The sequence below is a fragment of the Lepidochelys kempii genome, chromosome 11 (genome assembly GCF_965140285.1).
Source record: "Lepidochelys kempii isolate rLepKem1 chromosome 11, rLepKem1.hap1, whole genome shotgun sequence".
Lineage (NCBI taxonomy): Eukaryota > Metazoa > Chordata > Testudines > Cheloniidae > Lepidochelys > Lepidochelys kempii.
Window position 1 is genome coordinate 32,908,419 of NC_136390.1, and position 14,119 is coordinate 32,922,537.

Below are 14,119 nucleotides of genomic sequence, written 5' to 3' on the forward strand. Positions count from 1 at the left end.
TTCATCCTATTGGAATGTTTCATTTGATATATTTTCTCTAAAATCCTCCATTTTATTCAAGTTTTTCTTTTTTAGTTTAGCTCTTTCCGCTGTATTTGTTCTTGCATTAAGTGTTTTCTTTCTCTCTTTCTCCTTTGTGCCAACCTCTCTCCACCACTATCTTTTTCTTGCATTTCTACACCCTTAGTCCTCTCCTCTCTGTTTCTCTGAAGATGAAAGTCAGAAAACAGACCCTGTTCATAGTCCAAATGCAGGTGAAGATTGCATTTAGGAAGGTGAATGGGTACAGAGTGAAGTGATTTGACAGACCTACATCACTACCATTGCTCACCCTTTATTCTATCTGTGTGAGGGTGGAGTCCAGAGTACTGGAAGTATAGTGGTTTGGGAAAGTCCTGAGCTAGAGAGATGGCAAAGATAAAGTCTGGGGCAGAGGCAATGCTGGAGCTTGAAATAGTGGTAAAAAAGAGTGACAGAGATTAGGGCTTATGCCAATGGCACAACTGGAGGTCAAGGCATTGCTGAGGTATTACAGAGGTTGTGACTCACAAGTAGGGATGCCAACTTTCCAATTTCTTAAAACCAGACACTATACCCTCCCACCCCATTGCTCGATCGCCCCCGCTCCACCCCCTGCCAGTCGCTGTCTCCCCACTCTCTCAGGACTCACCTGTAGGGTTGCCAACTTTCTGCTCACACAAAACTGAACACCCTTACCACGCCCCTTCTCCGAGGCCCTGCCCCTCACTCACTCCATCCCCCCTCCCTCTGTTGCTTGCTCTCTTTACCCTCACTAACTCACTCATTTTCACTGGGCTCGGGCTGGGGGTTGGAGTGCAGGGGGGTGAGGACCCTGGCTGGGGGTGAGGGCTCTAGTGTGGGGTCGGGGATGAAGGATTTGGGGTGCAGGAGGGGGCTCTGGGCTGTGGGGGTTCAGAGTGTGGGAGGGGCTCTGGGCTGGGGCACAGCTTGGGATGCGGGGGGGTGTGAGGGCTCTGGCTGTAGGTGCAGACTCAGGGGTGGGGCTGGGGATGAGGGGTTTGGGGTGTAGGAGAGTGCTCTGGGCTGGGACTGAGGGCTTTGAGAGCAGGAGGGAGATCAGGGCTGGGGCAGGGGGTTGGGGCCCGGGAGGGCTGAGGGTTCTGGCTGGGGATGGGGGTTCTGGGGTGAGGCTTGGGATGAAGGGTTTGGGGTGCAGGAGGGGGCTCCAGGCTAGGGCTGAGGGGTTCAGAAGGCAGGAGGGGTATCAGGGCTGGGACAGGTGATTGGGGCGAGGGAGGAGGTGCAGGCTCCGGGTGTCGCTTACCTCAAGCAGCTCCCAGAAACAACAGCATGTCCCCACTCTGGCTCCAACATGGAGACGCAGCCAGGCAGCTCTATGTGCTGCCCTCTCTGCAGGCACTGCCCCTGCAGCTCCCATTGGCCACAATTCCTGGCCAATGGGAGCTGCGGAGGGGTGCTTGGGGCCAGGGCAGCATGCGGAGCCTACCTGGCTGCCCGTAAGCCTAGGAGCTGGGGGCAGGGGGTGTCATGCTGCTGCTTGAGCGCGCGTGCAGCCACAGCAGGCAGGGAGTCTGCCTTAGCCCTGCTGTGCCACCCACCGGACTTTTAACAGCTCGGTCAGCACTTCTGACCAGAGCCGCCAGGGTCCCCCTTTCACCAGGCGTTCTGGTCAAAAACCAGGGAGTGGTCTTCTTTGGGGTGGTGATACTAAGAATGGGGGAAAGTGCAAAGCTGCCAGCTCCCTCAATATTATCCCAAGGACCATCATGATTTTATGCTTCACAGCTTCTCAGTCTGCTGATTTGACAAATCTTGTGAACTTTTGCCCTTAATCAAAATGGCTGCCATCTCCTATTACCTTATAGTTGTACTATTGTCCGAAGTGAAAGTCTCCGCCTTCGGTTAAAACGACATCCGTTTCCATGCAGCTTTGCGGAATGAAGTGAGGCTGCCTTTCGGAACGAGTGCTGCCCTCTCCTCTTGTTCGCTGCGGGACTGAAGCCAAGCTGCCTATAGGGAACACTGCCACCCTCTGGGCTCTCCGTTTAGGAATCTGGACGGTAGGGCTGGTTGAAAAACAAAACAAACGTTGTGAAATTTGGTTTTGGTCAGTTTTGAATTACAGAAATATTTGACCAGCTCTGTTGGACTGGAAGAGACTGAGGAGATGTAATGTGCTAAAGAAGCAGAGTCAAAATGAGGGGGCAGGAGTTGGTGGGAGGAAAGGGAAAATATAGGGAACAAGTACATGTGGACGAGCATGCAGAGGGAGTGTAAGTGGGGCTGGGAAGCAGATGGGGCAGGGAGAGAAACAGGAACGGGCTGGGAGGAGGGAGACGGAGGCGGGTTGAGGTAAGGGGGAATGGGGAAGGGCAGCGTGGCAACTCTCCAACCCTAGAAGCCAGAGAGTGAGAGAACTTCCCTACACTGCAGGCCATGGAGGCCCACATTTGTGTGATTTAAAGGTTGAATTTTGAACCTGAAATAATCACACCCCTCCAAGGGCTTGGGATGGCTTGTCCCTAAAGACTCGGGGCAGAGAAAGCGTGGGTTTGGTTTTAATTCCGTGAGGCTATTATAATAATGTGGTGTTTGATTCATGACTTTTGAACCCTAGGGACAGCAGCACTAAGGTGGTGCTGGGCCCCAGCACGGTGATACCGTCTTCGGTGGGGAGACAGGACGCAGAGTAAGTTTGGGACCGTCCCTTTTGAACGTTCATCACGCGTACCATGGGGTGGGAGGAAGAGGGGCATTTGGGCTCCATCTCTTGGAGCAATAACGCAGGGGGCTGGAGGGAGATCGATTGGAAACCGCCGCCCCGATTGTGGTAACGGGAGAGGAGGGGATCGGCGCTGGGGACTCTTTCCTCCTCTGCCGAGTGGCGCGGCGCTGCCAGATGCGGCGAGGGGATAGAGCCAAAAAGACGCATAGCGGACGAAACGGCCTCTCCCGCCGGTTCTCGCGAGAGCCGGAGAAGGGGTGGGGCGTCAGCGGGGCTATGACTGGCGACTCGGAGCTGTCGCCATTGTGAGTTCTGCAGGCGGAGGCGGCTGGGCCGCCCGCAGCGGGGGGTGCCTGGGACAAGAGGAGACGCGGGCTCGGGTGAGTAGGGGACAGAAGGAGGGGCTCGGTGTGTGGGGCTCCCCCTGCCTGGCCGCGGGGACATTGACGGAGGTTGAGGCCCGCAATATCCATCTTGTCTCTGGGCTGTGGCGGCGGAGCAGGCCCGGCCGGGCCGCAGAGCAGCCAGGTCTCTACCTGGCCCGGAGAGACTCAGCCTCTTTGTCGCCCGCTGTCCCGCCACCCTGCCAGGCTTGGGGTGAGGCACGAACAACCAGCCCCCCTTCCGCCACCAGCTCTGACTCTTCTACGCCCTCTGACCCCAGCTCGCCAGGTGTGGATCAGCCCTGCCAGTGCCACCCTCCGAACCGCTTCAGCCTGGGCCCCCAACACCAGGCCAGCCCCGGTCGGGCTTGCTGAGCAGCGCAGGCTCGCTCCCGGCATGATCCCTCCCCTTTCTCTCCGCTGGGCCTAGGGAGTTGCCCTGTTCCCTCTCCTGACAGGGCTGGGGGAGTAGCCGCACCTTCCTGAGTGAGTCTGTGGTGGAAACTTGACCCCGATGGACTGAGTGGTCTGGGAGGGCTCATAGAGTTAATCAAGTCTATATCTGTGCAGAAGTCCCAATTATTCCTTCTCCTCCCCGTTACCACCACTAAGACAGCAGGCGGGAAGGGGGGGTGCAGAATGGCTGTTGAAGGGGAATTGTTCATTGTCTTGTTGTGGGTCCCACCATGCCAGAACTAGTCGCTGGAGGGAACGTTAGGAAGGGTCATATCCCAAAGCAAAGGGAACATAAACCATCCGTAAGAGACGCTTCTTCCTCCCTTCTACCCCACTCCCCAAACTCCTGAGGCAGAGACCTTCCTAACAGGCAGAGAGGCAGGGATGCTGGCTGTATGCATCCCCTCCACATGAAGTATTTTGGGATCACAGTGATGGCAGAAGGGGCATATGCACACTTCTATTGTGTAGTGCTGCAGTGGCCCTTTCAGAACTGGTGTAAGTTAAGGAAGGCCTTAGTGGTCATCTGATCTGCAGAATGGGCCTCTGGCAGCTGTAAGACACAGGGAAATGCGTTTTTCCCCTCTCAGCCGGATTCTCTTCTGATTAAAAACAGCTTCTGATTTTAGCACTCCAATGATGAACCAGCACCAACCCATATCCTATTCAGTACTGCAAAGTCAAAGTGTTCAAAAGTCATTAGTAAGGTTCTCCAAAAATCCCAGTAGCTTTAGAAATATTTTTGCCTTCTGTTTTTAAATCTTTAGCGTGTGCTTGGATCATGATTTTTCTTTTTCCTAGCTATCACGGTTCCAGAAAAATTACTTGAATTTTCTATTACTTAAAATCTGAAGTGGTCCCCTCATCACATGCTTCCAAGCTAAAATTGCAGGACCCATAAGCATTGCTTCTTTCCTTCGCCCCCTGACTCCCACGTCTCCCTGTGGTGGGGCAGAAAGATTGTTCTTGAAACACCAAGCTGAAGTGTTCATTTTCTCCTTCCCTTCCTGGAGCTGATGACTGGAGAGGCTCCAAGTCAGTGCCAGCCCCTATCCTCTCCATCTCTTCTCTGTGGTGAACTGGTAGACTCTTAAGCCTGGTTGTCCTTTTGTACTATACCCAGAGGCACTGATGGATTGTGAGAAGGGTGAGACAGTGGCTTCTTGGCTTGCCAGTACTGGAGTTGAAGGAGAAAGGACGGCATCTTTTACCCCTTTGTTACACTTAAGTGTTTAGGAGGCAATGGGATTTAGAGAACCTACAGCAACTCTCATCAAACTTAATATCTCTTACCACTTTCTTATGACAGTCCTAGAGGTTACTTCTAATACTGAAAGTACCTTATTATGGTAAGGAAAACAGTTATCCATGAAAATCATCTTTTCATGTCCATTCAGTTAGGGATGTACCCCATATTTTTCAGAACTGGACATCATAAGGGCACACCACTCTGCCAATTCAGTAGTAGTTCCTTGCACCATTCATCTAGTTTCTCATTCATTTTAATATGCAATGATTTTTGGGATTGTGCTGAGAACATAGTACGTCCCTCTCAGTAAAATCTGCAGTGGCTCTTCTGCAAAACTGTCTGAACACGGTCCCAACTTCTGTGCATTTTATGAGGCTCATCCCAGTGGCTGTGGTTTGGCCTAGGAGTTTACTTGTAGTGACAAAAGTATCAAATGCTCCATGCCTTTTTGTTTGGTGTGGACTTTGAACTGATCCCGGCAACTATCAGTCTTCCTGGGGATTAAGCACTAAGCACTTCTTCCTCAGAGACCAGTCTATGGGCTTCTAAAACAAAGTTCGGGAAAGCTAACACTTAAATTTTGGTCCATATACAATTGCTAGTTTTTAGCATATAGTCTACCAAATTATTAATTGGCTGAACACTTGTCAAATTTTATTTTTTTATAAAAACTGTTTTCAGTACCACAAATCTACTTTCATAGAATATCAGGGTTGGAAGGGACCTCAGGAGGTCATCTAGTCCAACCCCCTACTCAAAGCAGGACCAATCCCCAATTTTTGCCCCAGATCCCTAAATGGCCCCCTCAAGGATTGAACTCATCAACCCTGGGTTTAGCAGGCCAATGCTCAAACCACTGAGCTATCTGTCTCTCTCCTCCGACCCCCCCATACTTTGAATGTTTTTAGTGCAACTCTCTAATCCGTAAGTGTCTAAATGGATTTTAGAACCTGCAAAAAAGTGTGCTACTTTGAATCCATGTTCAGTCATATTTCTGCCATTGTTGAGATTGGAGTTGGGTAAGGTCCCAGTGCCCCTTCCAGAGTAAAACTCTGTAATGGTTTGTCAGTTGAGGTTTCGTTTTTAATGTAATTTGTCAAGGCAATGCTGTGTATTTTGTAGGTATTGTAGCTAGTAAAATGCTTTAGGGAGTGTGTCAGCGAATAGAGGAATGTTGTCAACCAAGGAAGCCTATTTAAGCTAAGTATGTCAAAGCCAGTAATTATACAAAAAGCTGTTGAATATATTTTAGCACTGGTAAGACAACCAGTATATTTTCCCCACAGAGTTTGTGGAATAATTATGTAACATTGTAATGCAATGGTAATTTGGAATATCTAAAGTTACATTTATCATTTACTTAGATTAAGTCCCCTGGGACAGTTTTGCGGTGGTTTCTTCCTCCTCCCCAATGTAAAATTGTGCTCAGATTCCTGGTACTAACATTACTAATTTTTGTTGGGTTTAAAACAATCCTTTTAAGTCATGTGTTGGCTTTTAAGGTAGTTAAATTGTACTGGTTAATATGAAAATACTCAAGGGCTCATCATGAGGTATTTGGGAAAAGCTATACAGAAAGAATTATTAAGAATAACTCTGAATTAAAACCATGTCTATACAATGGAGTAATGCACCTATGGGATGTGATTTCTGAAGTGTATAAATATGTCACACAGTTAACTGGTTCACATAAACCCTGCTGGTATGCACTAACAGTTCCCCAGTGTGCTTTAAAATAGTACTATTTGAAACAGTACTTCATGTAAAGACAATTTAAAACAGAATAGCTATTCTAGACTAACACTCTTATTCCTGTTGTCTATGTGTAGACAAGCCCTAAAGTGCTAGAACTGGAAAATGAAATGATTCCATGTAGGAGTTTACTTTTTTCTAAGTGTCTTAAGCTACCATTCAAAATATCTAGCAAAATCTAGGGAGCCACTGATTCTGCCAAAGATTTTTGTGAAACTTTTATTGTGACAAATACAGTATAGTTTGCAGGATTTCCATGCAACTTCTTCCCTTGGTGGATGTAAAATGTTATCAAATCAGAATAAGTTTCAAGTCATGTATGCCAGGAAAAGCTTTAAAACGCAAACTGAAGCCATGTCTACACTATGGGTACTGTAGCAGCATAGTTATGTCATAGTTATGCCAGGATAATCCTGTAGTGTAGGTACAGCCTATGGCAGTGGAAGAGCTTTTTCCATCACTGTAGGAACACTATGGCTTTATCTTCATAACACTTTTGAAAACCCCCAGCCCTGACTAACAAAAGTTTAACAGACAAAAAGCTCGGGTGTTGACAGCATTATATATCCTGCGGACATAGCTATCACTGTTTGTTACAGGTGGCTTAATTATTCTGGCAGGAGAGCTCTCTCCTGCTGACAGAGCAGCTACATGGGAGACCTTGCAGCGGCGCAGCTGTGCTGCTGGAAGGTCTGTAGTGTAGACAAACCTACCTTCCCAAGTGATAGTAGCTAGTTCAATGGAAGAATGCTTCCATTGACCTAACTGCATCTACGCCAGGGGTTTTATCGGCACAGCTGCATTTCTTAGGGGTGTAGCTTCTTCATACCCCTGAATGCTGGAGCTATGTTGATGTACATTTTAAGTGTAAAACAGACCTGAGTGCCCAATGTCTGTCTGAAGCTGCAAAGGGCATGAAACAGTAGCTAAGAGGTGTGAAGTACCCAGTCATCTGAATTCAGAAGCATGCTGCTACCCTTAGGAGGGTGGTATTCTGGCAGGGCCATTATTTGGGAGAGATAGGGGGCCCTCTTGTGGATTAGTACCCTAGGCACAGATTGCTTTAATTTGACCCTGATGTGAGTGCAGGTGGTAGTACAGAATGAGGCCCCTCTATCTTCCTCTGCACACCTAAGTAGTGTGTGTGTGGCCTTGTTCCTTGTACACATTCCTGGCAAAAAGAAACTGACAAAGCTCATGCCACTTTTATGCTGCTGCTTAGAAAGCACTATAAGGATACCATCCAGAATAGAGGTAGGAAGAGAAGAACTGAAAGAGACTTGCAAAAGGAAGAGAGCTGTACCAGTGTAGTAGCAATGTACATTACTCTGAGAGTTTCTCAGCCCACTTTTTAGACCTGCAGAGAGTAGTGAAGTATTATCCTCTTTTTACAAAAGGAAAGCCAAGGTAAAACATGATCCAGTTTACTTTATGGTCATATAGCAAGTTAGTGGCAATTCTAGAATTAAACCATAGGTCTCCTGGTTCCTAGGCCTGTGCTTTAAAATCACTATACAAAGCACGTGCGCAATAAGTATTGATGACAAACTTAACATATACCCATCTGTTGTTGCATTCTATACTACCAAAAAAAAAATGGGGGGGAAGCTAACTTTTATCTCTCGTAGAACACTGAGAATGGAGTCTAAACCTTCAAGGATTCCTCGAAGGATATCGGTTCAACCCTCCAGTTCCTCCTCTTTAAGTGCCAGAACATTGTCTGGAAGCAGTTTAGCTGATGCATATCATACAAGAGAATCTTCACTGAGACTGGATTCTGGATGTCAGGTAAGTCATTTTATATTTGCTTTTAGAAGTAACATCTGTATCTGCCTCTTTTGGGCAGGATTCTTAACAAGATTAATTTCAAGGGCAATATAAGGAGGAATTTCAACATGTTTTCTCACACAAACAAGATAAATGCAAAAATTCGGCCTTGTTACTGGTAGTGCTTTGCACGGCCATGCAATGGCCTAGAGTCACTTTGTTTTACTATCTTTCCCCACTACTGTTGGTATGTAGCCTCTTAAATCAGTGGCTGAATAAGGAACATCATTAAATGAGTCCTATGCATATCCTTTGTCTATCGGGATGGTGATTATAGTATAGGATCTTGAGGGAAGTCTGTTTAAGTAAAATCGGGATCTTCTGGTCTGACAGGGAAGTGAGGACCATAAGTTTTACTTTTGCCAGAGCACAGCATTTTAGTTTTAGATAATGGTGTCATGTCTCAAGTCTAAAAAATGACAGCACAAAACATAAGCTATACCTGATCTGTTGTATTTAACTGTTTGTCTGAAGATTGTAAGGCATGAATAGGGATATAAAGGAGTGAGAAGGCCTTCAGTCTTCAAGTCATTCTGCCAGTATGCTAGCAGAACTAGAGATAAAGCATAAGGGATGCTAACTAGAACATTGTCTGAGAAGGCTGAGTTGTGTCTAGAACAGGGTGCTTCAACACAATATACTAACAGCTGAGTAATTAGCCTTTTGTCATGTTTACCTGTTTTTAGTTTACACAAGTGTATAAATAGACAATACTGTACATAAGTTGTTTCTATCTAAATACATATGAAACAAGCTGAACTTAAAATATAAATCAATATAGGTGACTTTAAATTGTATTAATATGTAGAATCTGTTTGGCCCACACAAGATTGGTGCTCTACCTTATTACACCAGAGGGACACAAACCTAAGCACACAGTCTTGAACAAGACTGTTTAGTAAACTAGAAATAAACACTTTAACGATTAACCTGTATAAGTAGATCTGGGGGGGGGAAGTCTTAGGTGCAAGATATTGACCAGTGAGTTCTTTCATGTTACACTTCAGTTAATGATTTGACACTATTCACAAAAGAGATTCTCCAAATTCCTTTTAGAAAAGAAGTCTTGCAAGTGTAAATATGTACCAAGATTTGTGTGTTAATAGTTAGTACTCTTAACTCATTCACACACAGTGCTTTACAGAGGTGGGGAAACACTTTTTTAGGTGTGGAAACTGACTTGCTTGGTGTGTAACATCAGGTATGCCAGAACAGGGAATAGATCCCAAGTCTAACTCCCAACCTGATGACCTGTATATTGGACCACACTGCCTAAGCTCAACTGGTAATCCTGTACTAGTTTTCTGTGGAAGTGCACTTTTGGGGATATGATCTGGCTTGAATAGGAGTAGTCTTTTCCCTATTATCAACAAATTTGTTACCACACTTGCTTGGCTTTACTTCTGTTTAATCCTCATTATCTTGTCAAATAGTGGTTTCAGTGATTAACTCAAATGGGGAACACATCAATGCTATCCTTTTCTAGAAAAGGAAATGTGGAGGTAGGTATACAGCTGATGTAACCTTCCTTCAGTTAGTAAAGAGAATGCTAGCTGTGACTGACAGTGTGAAAGTGTGTCATTTATCAGATGGATAAATAATGAGGCATACATCCCTGTTTTCTAAAACCAGGTGGCTAAATGGTGTGAAATTTTACACGGGGTTGCTTTTTTGATGCCCTGTTAATTTTCTGTGTAGTTGCTCTTTATGCATTTTTAAATAGGAAGTTTCTGAAATGAGGGTTTTGAATGTTTTTCCTTAAAGTCCTACTTTTCATTAACTCAGACATTACCAAACTTTATCTAGAGAGGCAGGTGGATCTGATGCAAAGAATAGAGTGGTGGTGTGTGTGTGTGGTTGGGTTTTTTTTGTTTGTGTTTTTTAAGAAACTTGATTTAGGGTCCTTTTTAGCCATTCATGTTAAACCAGAGTTTGTGCTGTACACACAAGGTTGGTTGATGGGGTTGCTGAAAGAGCCTGATGCACATAAAACCTTCTCAACTAGCAGCTACACTTTTGGGGATTTTTTTTTTCCCCCCCCTACAAGCACAGAAGGGAAAAAAGTTGCTGTGCTGATAAAGTGTGTAGTGATGAACACTTACCACTCCCACTGCTTCCAGAGAAACAGGTCCGCTTCCCTCCCAAATTAAGCACTGAAAACCTGGGAAATTAATATACAAACTTTGTGAAATAGGGTTACTGCACACACAGAATATTTGACACCCAGAAAAGCAAAGAAGTTAAAAGTTAAGCCACCTAGCAGTATATACGCTCTATTCCACTCACAAGCACACACCTAACCACTACCATATACCACACACTTAAACTGGCATCACTAGGCAGGAAGCAGAGTATCATCCCAGCCTTCTACACACAGCCCTTTACCAAACTCCTCTCTCCAAACACGGCCAACTACACCATCAAACATCCACAACTGCTGTTGATGGGGAGGAATAATTGGGTAAAAGGGCTCGTGCAGAAAGTTAAAAGGTAAGCAGAATTAGGGTTTTGGTAGGTGGTCAGTGGCATATAGTAGTTGTGGTAATGGTAAAATGTGTGCCTGTGGGTGAAACAGTAGATCTGTTGAATGGCTTAACTCTTTTCTTTTGTTATGGGTTTGGTGTGTGCGTATTGCAACCCTGACTACCAAACAACTCAGTAGGTATTTTTATACTGTAGCATTTGGAATCCCTAAGGTTTGGGTCTTTGTTGTGCTAGGCAGTGTACATGTGGTAAGAAACAGACCTCCTTTACTACAGGAGCAGTCCATAAAAAGAACATCTAGACTGTCAGTTTTTATTTAGTTTTCTCCCTTCCTCTCCTCATCCACCTCACCCAGAAATCTTCAAAATACTCATTTCAGACAATTCTGACTTTTTCCTTCAAGTGTCCACAGAAGTTACAGCCCTCCTCTACACATCTCTATTAAATTATCCTCAAAGTTTAGAGTTTGTAGTGTAATATATCTGTCCTAGCACTGCTCTTAAGATGTTTTGGTTTAAATTGAAGTGGAGGCATTGTCTTACATAGTGGAAACTATAGAAGGAGACAAAAGTGTGGTTTGTTTTGCTTCATCTTACCTTTTTGGTAATTTAGCAGCATTAAGACTCTATAAATAGAAGCTCTCTGAAGCTACTTTTAGTCAGTCTTTCTTACTCTGAAAGACGACATCATATACAAGAAGGAGCTGGAAGGATTCAGGACTTTACATTCTTAATTTGCAGTAGCTTATTTGTGACTGACGCATTTTGCAGAAACTTATATAGGCTTATATAGGAACACATCTAATTAGTATTAAATATCACAGGTAGAGGGTTAGCGTTGGAATTTTTTTTACACAAATTCCTTAAGCAAATTGCTCGCGGGAGGACGGGGGAAGCAATACTAATTTATTCAAGAAATTAAATCCTGCAGGCCATGATTTATGGTGTTTAAAAGTAGCACAGTTAGTGGAGATTAAATTCCTTAACATGTTAAACTTTCTTGGGTGTAAACAAGAGAACAGATGCTTATTCAAGGCTAGCTGGCTCATTTCCCCTGGTCACTTGGGATCTGAACCCCTAAGCAACAACACTTGGCTCTTTGCTCCTTGAGTAACTGGGTCACATAAGTCTGAATCTGCTCCAACATTCAAACTAAGAAAGCATGCCTTTTAGCATAGGCTCAAGCTCCAGAATCCAGAAGTCAGATGTTCAGTCACTGCTGACAGTCCATCCAGGAGCATTGTGTTACATAAGCCGTTTCTTGGATTTAATTTTCTGAGTACTAGATCATTCAAGTTATCATGTATTGCTCAGTAGGTATATAGTCATGGATCTTGCCTACATTCCTGTGTCTCGAATACATGACTTTCCAGGCCTATTGGATGCAGAGGATGGCTTAGGCAGAGGTTAGAACATTTTCAACATGTTCACTCATAGTAAGGTTAGAACTCCTGAGTTCTGCTGCTAGCTATACCAATTCATTACATAGCAATGGATAAATCACTTAAGTCTAACTTCCTCTTAAAATAGGGATGATGCATACTTCTCTACATGTAGAACCATTTTATTAGTATTCATATGGCGCTGTAAAAATGTTAATGTTTCTGACTGTCTAATTTGTTTAGAAATAAAGTCTTAGCAATGACCTATTCCATTTTGCCCTTTCCCTGGTTAAATTGGAATATCACTCCTCATAACACTCTAAGGTCTGGAATCTAGTTGCAAAATCTGCATTGTAAGAATTTCACACCGAGTGTCAATGAAACTTATCACAGACTTCATGTGTTGGTACTTAGATATAGAGCCAAACTATCTCTGAGAACAATTTGTCTCTTCTCATGTGCTCTCAGCTGTCTTAAGAAATTTTAGGAGCAGATTCCAGTGTTGCTACAGGTACAGATTTCAAGTGACCAGGCAAACTGAGCCAGCTCATCCTGAATAAGTAATAAATATACACACATAAGAATAGAACTGACAGGTTTTTGTCACTTCAAGATTGAGTCTGAAACCTGACAAACAAAATATCACTAAGAGCTGCTGCAGTTGCATAATAATTACCTTCAAAATGGGGTGCAGTGTGTTGTGTGTTTTTTGTTCTTGTTTATAAACAAGTAGATACCAGGTAATGATATGGAAGAAAAATACACCCACATACAAAATCTTCTCAAAACTAAAGAGCATTCATAATTGAAAAGCTTACCTCCTAATAGGAAAACTAACTTTCAAAGGCAGAACAAATCAGAAATGAAAAAATTGGTACAGTGTAAATTTTAATGGGCATAGCCAATAACTTAAGACCATCCATCTAGGTACTATAGTTTTCCCAAGATTTCAAATGGATTTTATGCTTGGAACTAAATCAGACGTTAACCGCCTATAGGCGTGACATGGTTAACAGGCTAAAAGTCAAGCCAAACAAAGATGCATTTGTATCCTCCAACCATCTGAGGAAGAGTAGAAATAATTTGACAGTAGTAAATGCTGTCTTTGTGTCACGTAAGTGTCACAGAGTCACCGGGCCAATGCTCTGGAACTACTCCATATGAAGCCAGTCAGGACTCTGGTGTAGCATGCCTCCTCTCTCTGAGCATATTGTCACCAGGGCAAGAAGCTTACACAGCTTCAACCTTCCTGGGTTGGACCTTGGAGCATTCAGCATCCGCTTCCTCTCTGTGCGCTTCCTGCAGCAAGTCTGTCTGGGTGGGGCTCTTGGGAAAGCCAGAGGGCCCTGCACCTCAACTCCTGCAGTCAGCAGTGACTCTCAGCCAGTAAGTAGAACAGAAGGGTTTATTAGTTGACAGGAACACAGAGTAGAACAGAACTTGCTAACACAGAAATTGTTGACTTTCAGCCAAGTCCATGGGGAGTCCTGGGCCAGATGGCCTGGACTCCCCCTCTTTCAGTCCCCCCCAAGCAGACTACCAAGCTACCAGTGATCGGACCTGCGACACCCTGTTGCTACTCCTCTTTGTCCTGCTTCCTGGGCAACCCGATTTCCACCACTGAAATACTGTCACAGTACATAGGGAAATGGAGGTACGCACAGTAGTCGAATAGGACAGTAAGACACTCATGCAACATAAGGTGAATAAAACTCCACGTCGTCGCAGTAAGTGTCAGTTTTACATGGTTTAGAGTTCTAAAAGTAAGAGCATTATAAATGCAAGCTTTTTTGGTTTTCTATTCTATAAACCTTCCAAAAGTTTTGTGAAACTTGCTAGCAAAAATCTTAAATTATCAC

At 44.6% G+C, this 14,119-nt stretch overlaps 2 protein-coding genes across 10 annotated transcripts in view; one reads left to right on the forward strand and one right to left on the reverse strand.

Annotated features, from left to right (window-relative positions):
* The window catches only part of BAZ2B (bromodomain adjacent to zinc finger domain 2B), a 353,162-nt gene extending 351,093 nt beyond the window's left edge, over positions 1-2,069 (reverse strand). For all 5 annotated transcript variants that reach the window (XM_073305587.2, XM_073305577.2, XM_078847946.1 and 2 more), the window contains exon 1: positions 1,862-2,069. The gene's annotated coding sequence lies outside the window, so the exon portion shown is untranslated. The remainder of the gene's footprint in view (positions 1-1,861) is intronic.
* A 913-nt stretch (positions 2,070-2,982) lies between these two features.
* The window catches only part of MARCHF7 (membrane associated ring-CH-type finger 7), a 33,749-nt gene continuing 22,612 nt past the window's right edge, over positions 2,983-14,119 (forward strand). For 4 of the 5 annotated variants that reach the window (XM_073305592.2, XM_073305590.2, XM_073305593.2 and 1 more), the window contains exons 1-2: positions 2,983-3,108; positions 8,197-8,356. In XM_073305592.2, the coding sequence (XP_073161693.1) occupies positions 8,207-8,356 (150 nt within the window). In that variant the 5' untranslated portion in view covers positions 2,983-3,108; positions 8,197-8,206. Of the gene's footprint in view, positions 3,109-8,196; positions 8,357-14,119 lie in introns of those variants that run through there. The other variant, XM_073305596.1, reaches the window with a different exon arrangement.